At 55.9% G+C, this 11,050-nt stretch overlaps 1 protein-coding gene across 2 annotated transcripts in view; it reads right to left on the bottom strand.

Moving 5' to 3' along the window:
- Positions 1-802: 802 nt before the first annotated feature.
- The window catches only part of CLMB (calcimembrin), a 45,411-nt gene continuing 35,163 nt past the window's right edge, over positions 803-11,050 (bottom strand). For both annotated transcript variants that reach the window (XM_037040248.1, XM_037040249.1), the window contains exons 3-4: positions 3,602-3,742; positions 803-1,282 (exon numbers count right to left, since the gene is read on the bottom strand). In XM_037040248.1, coding sequence (XP_036896143.1) covers positions 1,224-1,282; positions 3,602-3,742 — 200 coding nt within the window. In that variant the 3' untranslated portion in view covers positions 803-1,223. The remainder of the gene's footprint in view (positions 1,283-3,601; positions 3,743-11,050) is intronic.

The raw sequence follows: 11,050 nt of genomic DNA, 5'->3' as shown, positions 1-11,050 counted from the left end.
CTGGAACTGCGGTTTGCTGCCCCCTACCCATGCACCCCGGGATCACCGCCCAGACAGACTTCTTGATCCCCAAGTTGTGGTCCAGGTTCTGCTTCTGGGAGAAAACCCAACTATGACGGCGGACAAACCAAAGGCAGGACAAGCCTCTGATAGAAGCCAAAGAAAATAGACAGAAACTCCTGTGCCACGATGAAAACGGTCCACAGGGAGAGGGGCCCGCCAACAATCCGATGTGCTTAAGAAAAAAACACAAAACCGACCTGGGTGGTGTGGCTCAGTGGATTGAGCGCAGGCCTTCAAACCGAAAAGGTCGCCAGTTTGATTCCTCGTCAGGGCGCACACCTGTGTAGCAGGCCGGGTCCCCAGCTGGGGGCGCGCGAGAGGCAGCCCATCCATGTTTCTCTCTCTCTTTCTCCCTCCCTCCTCCTCCCTCTAAAAATAGATAAATAAATTCTTTTAAAAATACACAAAACCACTGCCTCCCATTATTACCAGGATCCCGCAGCTAGCAGGGACTAGCAGGCACAGAGCTGGGGCTCAAACAAGGTCTGTGTGACTGATGAGCCAGTGGCCTCAGCCACGCCCAGGCCCACCCCGTGGCGGTCTGCAAGTCACAGAGCCTGAGACCATCCAAAGGCACATCGCCAGCCAGGCCTCTGCGAACAGTGATTCTCCTAAACCCTCCTCTGTATCTGTGTGCCCTGCCTCTTCCACCCAGACTGAGAAGCAGGGGTCACCATTCATTCCAGAGGGTCTTTATTTGTAATGCAAAAAAACCTATAAATCACTTTTGGACTGTTTCGATACCTGTAAAACAATTTGTAAAAAATGGAGCCACTCCTTTGCAAGAAGTTCTTGTGTGTGTTGACCTCCTGGGCATCGACCGCATGGCCCAGGGTGCTGCTGGGCATGTGTTTGTCCAGAAGAAAGCCGCCCCTGGCACCCCAATGGCCGTCACCACGGGCCTGGGGTCAGCAAGAACGTGCAGGCATTAGAGGTCTGGTCCACTCAACAGGGCCAGGGAAACACCATTCTGGAAGCATGCAGGGCTGATTCTTTGCTCATCTTGCCACACTTCTCCTGGTAAAGTGCCGAAATCACTCTCCCATCCAGCATACTCAGCACATCTGTGCCAGACGGCTACACCCCCTTGGGGATGAGTGGGATGAGGGATGGCCAGAGCAGGAGCCGGAGCCAACAAATCCCTGACCTGTGCCTCCTTCTCACGCTTCAGGGTCTATTTCTCCATCCTCTGGACACGACCCCGTGTCTTCCAGCCAGACTAGGAGACAAAGGGAATCAACATGTAGATGAATCCCCCACCCCATCTTGGCCCCCCTTCCCAGGGAGCTCCAGGGACAGTGCCTCTGGGCTCCTTGCTCTATACCACCTTCCTGAGAACCCTCAATGGATGTTGAGAGGGGACTCCAGTGATGTTCAGTCCTGCTGGATTCCTATGCACCCCTAATCCCACACTCAGCGCTGAGCTCCTGGTGTCCCTGGCTGAGGTTCCTGGGATTGTGCCATCCACCTGGGCCGCCCTAAGTTCAGCCTCTTAAAGCCCAGGGCTGGGCAGTTCTAGAGACAGGAACCTGAGGCTCAGAGAGTGGAGACGCGCTCCAAGTCAGCAGGTGCCTAGGAAGGGCCAGGGTTTCTCCAGTTTCTCAGAAGCTCCAGGTGGCTAGCTAATCACCACTCAGAGCCCTCAGGCGGGGAGGAAGTGCTACCCAAGTCTGGTGGTCTTTCCTCCTGCACTAAATACCACTGGCGAGAATAGCCACAACATACCACAGAAATCAGCACTCGACCTTCCTCATTTTTAATCATCTTCAACCTCTCTGAGGCACTATTATTGTCTCCATTTTACAGATGGAGAAGCTGAGGCTCAGGGACGTGGAACTTCCTGTTCAAAGTCACAGGCTGGTGAGTGGCAGAGCCATGGTCCAAATTCGGGATTTTCTGATTCCAAACCTGTGCCCTTTCTCCTGTGCTTCCCTTCTCTGAATGGGGAAAGCTCAGGGTGAGGTCTGAGCTCTGCCTCTGGACGGGACAGGAGGGGACCCCGCACTGGTCCCTCGCACTAACCCATCCTTGGAACTGCTTAAGCTTAAAAGGAACCTCTCCCGGGGCCAGGAATCCCCCTGGGGGCCCAGAGCCTCCAGGCTCTGACCCCACAGACCCTGTAGAGTAACAGAGTCCCCCTGCACTCACACGGTCCCAGGAGCAGGAAGGGTGATTAGGGTCCCATTTAACAGATGGGGACACTGAGGTTCAGGGAGGGAAGGGAGTATAATGGCAGTGCCAAGGACCTGGGCCTCTGCCGCCCACACTGAGCTCTTGACTGGACACTAGAGCAGGGGCCCAGCCCTTCTCCCACTTTGCTGTGTGCCCTTGGGTGAGTCGTTCTCCCTCTCTGGACCTCAGCTTCCCATCTATAAACTAGAGATAAGGATGGTACCCACAACCCCTGGGGTTGGTATGAGAAATAAGATTGTGGGAAGCACTTAGCCTGGTGCCTTCCACTTGGACAGGTGACATAGGAAGGTGACCCATTGCAATCCTTACTGAGCGTGGCCCAGCCTAGTAACTGCACAGGCCTGGCCCCGAGTCCAACGTCTTTCTCTACGTCACATGCCCTCCAGGGCAAGCTGAGATCCCAACTCAACACATCTGGAAAAGTGCGCCTAAGTTTTTGCTGCCAGATGTCCAGGAGCCCCACACCAGCCTTGTCCACCTGTGCCGCCCGCCCGAGTCAGGCAGAACTCACGTCTTGGTGGTTGGCTGGCCGAACACTGCCAGCCACTTAGGAGGGCATCTAGACTAGGGGTCCGCGGGGTGAGCTCCAGACCACGCAGCCTGAGCCTGAATCCCAACTCTGCCACTCATCAGCTGTACGGCGAGTGTCCCAACCTCTCTGACCTCAGTTTACCTATCTATAAAATGGGGGTGAACACTGGACCTATTGGGACTCAATGACTGCTGTCAGAACCATTACTTACTATTCTTACTATTCCCAGTGGCAGCCTCAGAGCCCCACACAGGCCTGGCTCAATAAATCTGTTTAACGAATTTGTCCCGCCAGCTCCAACAGTGTCTATAGAGGGGCCCAGGGCCCTCAGTGTCTCCTCTCCCTCTCGCCCTCTCTCTGGTAACAGTTCCATCTTCTCCCCGCACCCTGCAGTGAGCTGCATCCAGAGGACCCAGAGATCAGCCCCAGCCCAGCATGAGTGCATTTCCAAGCCTGGCCTGTCCCGCTGAACCTCTGCAGCCAGCAAGATGGAGCACCAGTCTGCCAGCCAGCAGGGGAAGGCGCATCCATCAATCACCTTGGGGAGCCCACCCAGCCCCATCCATCACTTGCTCGGCCGCCGGCAGGGGCTGTCTAGCTAATTACTTAACATGCCTCGTCTTGCTGAGGCTGGTGCCACGGTGAGGGGCCCCTGGTGGGGGGCCAAGGGTAAATATTTAATAGACCCAAGGAGAGGTGGGGACATGCACTCAGACCCACAGCACAAAAGGGGACCCCTTGAGCTGTCCCCAGCCAGACACTCCCCCCCACACCCACCCTGGCTTGGTAGTGAGCGGGGCAGGGTGGCCTCACCTGTCCTCCTGCAGTCCCTTGGCAGCATCACGCCTGTGGGGGTCGGGGGGGTGATGATGATGTTGGGCACGTCCAGGTGCTTGTTGTTCAGGACGGGGGCCTCGTCGTGGCTGCTGCTGCTGCTGACACACATTTTAAAGCCTGAGAGGGCAGGCCACGGAACACACACGTACACACACGACAGAGAGACACGCATCAGTGGCCGCTGGGGAGTTGCCCACATTGGCTGGCTGCCTGTCTGCCCCCCCCCCTCCCACCGTCACTGCGCGTCCAGACAACTCTCTGGCAATAGGGCATTGCTGTCCCCACCTAACTGAGGCTCAGGACAGTTAATGACCCACCCGATCTTGCACACTCGGCAAGGACGGTGAGTTTTACCTGCTTTGTTCACTGACGAAGCGTCAGTGCCCACGGCGCTGTCTGACATGTGACAGGGACTCAGAACATGACTCTGCACGGATGAAGGCAACAGGGCCCCAAGCTACAGCCCAGCCTGTCTGGGGGGCGGGGCCGGGGGGCGCTGCGCACGTAGCACCCGCCCACCGACGGCTTTCTGACGCAGGCTGGAGCACCGTGCTGTTTCTTCCTTACGAGTTAGACCAAACTCACCAGGGAAACTGTCCAGGCCTGGAATTTTCTCTGTGCTGAGACTTTGGATGACACACTTGGTTTCTTTAATAGCTATGAGGCTCGTTTGCTTTTCTGTTTCTATCTTGTGTCAGTTTTGGTAAGTCGCCCTTTTCAGGGAATTTGCCCTTTTCTTCTCAGGTGTTAAATCCCTTTTCTGCTCTGTGCTCATAAATTGGCCAAGCCCAGTCACAGACCTCCACCTGACGCACCACCCACCCCACCCAGCACCTCCCTCCGCTTTTCCGGTCTGGAGTCGATGGCATCACGTCAGCCTGGAGCCTGAGTGCCGGCCACACGCCTTCCCTTTGCACCTCACCCTCCAACCCCAGCCCGAGTCAGCAGCCTGGGAGCCTGGGAGCCGCAGGTGCCACCCGCACAATACCTCTGAGGCCGTCCCTTCCTCCTCCGGCCCCTAACTAGTCCCTCTGTCTCCCTCTTCAGTCTGTTCTCCAAACAGCAGCCGGAGAAGGCAAATGTGATCATACCACATCCCCACCAAGAACATTCCCTAGCTCTTGACAATTATCAACAAGCAACATTTCCCAAAATGTGTTCACTGGCCTCAGAGGCTCCCTCAAGAAGGGGGTTCCATGATCAAATAAGTTTGAGAATCCCACTGATTCTATCCGTCTCTTGGAGATTTCCGTGCACGCTGGAGAATTAAAGGCTGTGAGAAGTCCTGCGGGAGGAAGCTGCTGTACTTGTGTTTGACCTTGGGCTTCCTTAAATAACCTTAGAGTCTGTCCACATCTCACAGAGTCATAAAATGCCTTGTTGATGATAAATTAAAGTTAACCTCTTAGCTCAGCTTTCAGCCTTCACAACCTGGCCTCGACTATCTGCAGCCATATCGTATCCCCTGCCGACTGCCCACGCTCTCCAAACTGCTCAGCTGCCCACACACACGGGGCTTCCCAGCCCCTTCGCGCCCCTGTACAGGCTGCTCCCCTGCCTGGAAAGCGCTTCCTCCTTTAGCATGGTGGTGAGCTCCTGCTCATCATTCAAAGCCCATCACAGTAGGCTCTCCTTTGGGGAAGACACCCCAGCAAATCTGGCCTCTCCTCCTTTGCCATCTACACTCATTCATTCATTAGTCCTCCAGCGCTGATCACAACATATTGAAATAATTAGTTCTATTTTTTTAAAGATTTTATTTATTTATCTTTAGAGGGGAAGGGAAGGAGAGAGGGAGAGAAATATCAATGTATGGTTGCCTCCCGTGCGTCCTGCAACCCAGGCATTGCCCTGACTGGGAATTGAACCGCGGTCCTTTGGTTTGCAGGCCCAAGCTCAATCCACTGAGCTACGCCAGCCAGGCCTGAAATGATTAGTTCTTAATCCTGCCTTCCTTTGCTGCGAGCCTTCTGAGGGCAGCCGCACTCTCGCTTGAGTCTAGCGCAGTATCTGGGACCAAGCAAGGAGCAGTGCTTCGCATTTGAGTTGAAAAACAGCTTCAGGCACCCCTGGCCTGGGTGCCAACATCCTTAGCTCTAGGTTTTGCAGTTTTTCCCCAGAGCCCAAGACTATGAGTTCCAGTGTCCGAGCCCCTGGACAGCAGCCAGAGCCAAGCAGGGGATGACTGTCATTCCCGCTCCTCCTCAGGCCGACCCTGAGCGCCACTGGAACGGTGCTCCCGAACAACCCCCACGGGTCGATGTGGTGGTTCTCGGGTCCCGAGAAGTGGGGCCCAAGTCCCTGCCCTGCAGTGTGGGGTGGACTCAGGGTGAATTCTAATGAACAGAAGAAGACAGACGGATGGTGTGTGACTTCCAAGGGGCGGTCATAAGAGATACTACAACTTCCTCCTTGCTCTTCTTCCGGGGGAAGCCAACCGTCACGTTTGAGGACAGGAGCGCAGCCTGTGAAGGAGCCACCCAGGAAGCGGGTCCTCGGCCCAGTCAAGCCTTCGGGTAAGACTGAGCTCAGGCCAACAGCTTGACCGTTACCTCACAAGAGACCCTGAGCCAGAACCTCCCTGCTAAGCCATTCCTGAGTTTCCGACCCACAGAAACTGAGATAATGTTTGAGCCACTAAACTTTGTTGGGGGGCGGGGCGGCTAGCCGCATAGCAATAGATGCGTGGTGCTGTCAGCACGGCCTGCCCGCCCTGGGGAGCCCCCGTAGCCCTCTGAGTCTGCCAGGCTGCTTAGTTCTGCAGGCAGAGGCCCCAGCAGACTACCAGCCCCGCAAGAGCACCTGCCCAGGCCTCTGCCAACTCCACCCAAAGCCGTGGTTTCCAAGCCTCCTTTAAAGCAGCAGAACGATTCTGCCTGCGGAAAGTAAAATAAAAGGAAGCCACTCAGAGCAGGCCCTCCGGTCAATACTGGTAACAGTCGACGTTTACAGATCCTTTGCTGCTGGACACATAGGGCTGAACGCCTTCATGGCTACCCCGAGACGGTGAAGTATGAGCAGCCCCATCGCACAGAGGTGGAGACCGAGGACCAGGTAGAAGGAGAACTGACGCGGAGTCCAAGAGCGTGTGGCGAAGCCGGGATCCGAACCCAAACCAAGCCTATCAGATTCCATAGCTGCTGCTTCTAACAACCACACTTTTGTATAATGGAGCCAGAAAACTTTATGAAAAGGGCCAGATAGTACAAACTTTTTACTGTTGGGGCTTTGCAGCCTCTGTTACAAGTATTCCACTTTGCCACTGTGGTAGAAAGCAACCTCAAAGAGTATGTGAATGAATGGGTGTGGCTGTGTCCCAATAAAACTTTATTTTTTAAAAAGGGCAACAGGCCCGATCTCTGTGGTTTGCCAATCCAGTTCCGTAACATCTCAGTGGAGTTTGGACCAGGGACCGGCATGGTGTCGGAACAAGTGATAACAGACCCTCAAAAACCAGAGGCACTTAAATGCTAAAAACACAAACCAGATTCCAAACCTGGCTGCTGCTGGCACTGGCAGTACCGGCCTCTGAAGGGCGGCGGGCAGGACGCAACGCGTGAACCGTGTAAAGCTCTTGCCCAGCTAGTGGCCCGGGGGGCACTCGATCCCTGTAAGTGGCCCTGTAATCATCCATAAAGAGCGTCTCCTTGAGCGCTGGCAACAAAAGGAAGCTCTGATTATTGTTATCTGTGACAGGAGGGAGCCTCTCTGCTTAGTCTCTGAGGCCCCTTCCTCAGTGAATCTTCTACGGCTCTAAAACAAAATGCTAATAGAGAAAAGCCACACTCCTCCCAGGGCCCCACATTTGCATTTTAACATGTTCTGGGAGCTTGGCGACAAAGCCACATTCTTAATCAGGAAGCATCAGGTCACTCAGTGGGCCCTGGAGAGATGCTGCAGGAAGAGAGGGGAGAGGAGGGAGAGGGGGCAGGAGGGAGAGGGGGCAGGGAAGAGGGAGGAGGAGGGTGGGCCTCCAGCTGCACTCAAATCCCCAGGCTGCTCAGCCTCCAAGCAGAGGTGGCCGTGCAGGAGGGGAAAGCTCTCAGGGGGTAAAGCTGACTTTGGGGATTAAGGACAAATGCCAGCCCAGCCCCCCCTGACAAGGAGATCATGTGTGCAAAAGCCAGAATTGTTATTTGTTAATTACCTGCCTGCCTCCGGCCTTTAAGAGCCTATTTCCTGAGGGGAAGAGCTGGTCTGAGGTTCCAGGGCCCTGTGACCCAAGAAGGGAGGAAGCAGGGAGGGGACCCCAGCACCTGGAGTCATTCAAAGGTTTCTTGAGTGGTTGTGGTTGGAAGCTTGAGCAGGAAGCCGTGCCCCTGTGCCCCGGACTTACCTGGGCCCTGCTGGTTATGGGCCCTGGAGATCAAGGAAGCCAGACTGCCCAAACCGGGCCTCCCAAGCCTGCCTCCCCAAGGGTGACACCAGGGAGCTGGCTTCCTCTGCACCCAGGCTCTGCTGCTGCCCTGCGGCAGGGCAGGGCAGGGCAGGGCAGGGCAGGGGGTTCAGTGTCAGCTGCTGCCCAGGGCAATCATCTGGGAAGTTTAAAAATATGGATGTGGGAGCCCACCCCCAGGGTGCCAGATGTCACTGCTCACCACCAGGGCTTCTAAAAGCTCCCAGGAGAGTCTCATACCAGGGTTGGGAACCCACAAGCTCGGGTGACTGGAAACGGGTGGATTTACTTTATGAGCCTCAGTGTCCTTGCCTGTACGAATGGAGTTACGATACCAATCTTGCAGGAATGAAATACCCGGCGAGGGGCATGTGGCTACCAAGGGCGGGAGAAGTGACCAACAAGAGCCAGCTGGCCAGGGCCTGAGGGACCCCGGAGGGGGCGGTGGGGGAAGCGGATCCAAGGACTGTTGGCTCCTCCCACTGAGACTGGCCACCTCTCCTCAAGCAGCCCTGTGCCGGCTCTGGGCTGAGCCCGCCCTTTTCACGACTGCATTAATCCTCGGTGTGGAAACTAGGGTCATGACCATTCTCCAGATGAGAAAACCAAGGCTTAGAGAGGGAGGCCCCAAAATAAGCAAAGGCCAGGGGGCTCCAGGCCCACGCACCCACCTTGCCTTTTCTGGTATCAGCCACCACTTCTCAGCCTTCAGATGCCCTGAACCATGCAAGCCTATCCTCTGTTCAGAATGCCCCAGGTTCCCGGGGACACAGCACTGTTCCCTATGTCAGCTCTCAACAATCCCCAGGCCACCACCACACCAGGCCCCAGTGGTTGGAGCCGAGGGCAGGTGCTGTCCTTCCACAGGCATCACGGCACAATGGCACCCTCTGCTGGTACATTTAAAAATGATGCTGGGGCTGGCACCTTGTCCCCCCATTAGGATGGCATCCACTTTTCCTCAAGACACCAGCTCACACACAGTGGGCCTGCAGGACCCAGAATGCAGTGGGAGGCCAGAGCATACACCTGGGCTTCAATCCACCTGGGCAGTGGCTTCACCTCCTTGGAATTCCTTTCCTCGCCTGCAAAATGGTTTGAATAACAGTCCCCACCTCCAGGGGCCGCGGAGTGGATTGAGACCACACTGAAGCCCTCATCCAGCCAAACTGGGTGCCGTCTCCATGTGCAGTTTGCAGGCTAGAAAACCAGAGCCGGCCTCAGCAGCACCCACTCCATAAATACACACTGTTATTAGTAGCATGCGATGCCACCCTTAGCACTTATTCATCGATTCAGCCATTACTGAGCGCCTCCCGGGTGCCACCTCACCAGAGTTTGGGTTGGGGACCTTGTCCCCCGCCACCTCGCCTTGCAGCTGCACAGCTGGAGCTGGGGCTAAGTGTCTATGCACTGACTCTGGCAAGATACTCCTGGGTTCCACTCAACACTGCAGTGTTCCCCGCTGGATGGGAAGGGCCACGGGCTTGGGAAGGAAGAAAAACAGTCTGAGTTTCAGTTCCCCGCTTCCAGGGAGTGACCCAGCCTCGCTCAGGCCAGCTTTCTCACCTGTAGAGCCTGCTGCTCCCGTGCCCTGCGGCACCGGTATAAAGTCCAGCACAGAGCTGGGCTAGGGAGGGCTCAGTCAACAGGCATTTCTTGTGCACCTACTATGTCCTAATTTGTTCCAGGTGCTGGGGACACAGCAGAGAATAAAATAGTCTCAACAGATGTTTCTCCCCTTCTCCACCACTCTTTGCCTTCCTATGCCTCCAGGCTCCAACAGCGGAACGGGGACCCCAAAGATTTCAGGGTCAGCTGGAAAAGAACAGGGAGGAGAGAACCAGTGGTCCAGGCAGCTGTTGGGACAGGCCCACACTGCTGAGCTGGGAGGATGGCACCCACGGAAGGTCAGTGGCTATGTGAGAACCTCATGGGAATTCATCATTGTCCTTCCCAGCTGGGCTGACATTACCAGACACCAACCTTCCAGACGGGCACAATGAGCCACAGAGAAGTCAGGGTTCTTGCCCAGGATCATGTGGGATCTGATGCTGAACCTGGCCTCCCTGGGGCCCAGAAGCAAATCAACACCTCCCAAAGCTGGGTCAGCGATAGGAGGAGCAAGGAGATGATGGGAGGGAGTGTCAGGATGGGGAGAGACGTGGGAATCAGAAAAGGTCTCCCAGAGAGGGCTGACCTGAGAGCAGCAGGAGGGATGGAGGAGAGGGCATTCCAGCCAGCCACAGCACGCACAAAGGCCCTGTGGCAGGGGCGCTGGGCGCTGGGGCCCGCGCTAATTCCTCAGAGGTGACCAGGAACCTGGATTTAGTGCAGATCTTTCAAAACACAAACCAACAAATGCCTCTGAGGGTTTCAGACGCACTTAATCTTTTTTTAAAATTCCAATTAAAGGGAAAGCCTTGTGTTATTATGGATGAGGCCAGGGCACCGTAGCGGTTTTACCTTCTAGAGGCAGCCGGCCCAATGAAGATGACAGTGGATGCTTTAAATCTCTTTTTAATTAAGGAAAAAGCTCTAGTTTGCGTCAGGGATGAGCTGCTGGAGAGAGAGCCTGGGGGGAGGAGCCAGAGTCAGGATCCAGCACAGCAAGGTGGGGGGATGTGTTCACCTCCCTGACTGTCCCACCCTCCTGCCAGCCCTTCCCAGTCCCAGGAGATGGTCCCCATTCTTCCTAGCTGCAGCCCCTTTGGGGAGGCTGTGGGGTCTCAGCTGTAGTTGGGTGTGCTAGGTTCAGACAGCCCCCTCCCAGCCCTCAGTCTGCTCACCTCTAAAATGGACGCAAGAAGATCGCTGTGAGAAACACAAAGTGCTTGGCAACCACCAGTCCTGGGGACTCGTTTGATGTGAGCAGCCCGGGGCTCCTCCCCGTTGCATCGGAAGCGAGATCGCTCCTGCTCCTTTGGCGGGGCTGTCCCATGCACTGGCAGGGGTGCAGATGCGTCCCCGACCCCTAGATGCCGCTGCCTGCCAACTGGGCCAACAAAAGTGCCTCCGGACACTGGGAA

This window comes from Sturnira hondurensis, unplaced genomic scaffold, assembly GCF_014824575.4.
Source record: "Sturnira hondurensis isolate 20B ecotype Veracruz unplaced genomic scaffold, ASM1482457v3 Scaffold0002597, whole genome shotgun sequence".
Lineage (NCBI taxonomy): Eukaryota > Metazoa > Chordata > Mammalia > Chiroptera > Phyllostomidae > Sturnira > Sturnira hondurensis.
The sequence above is the reverse complement of the archived record's forward strand: the minus strand, read 5'-3'. Positions and strand labels throughout refer to the sequence as shown.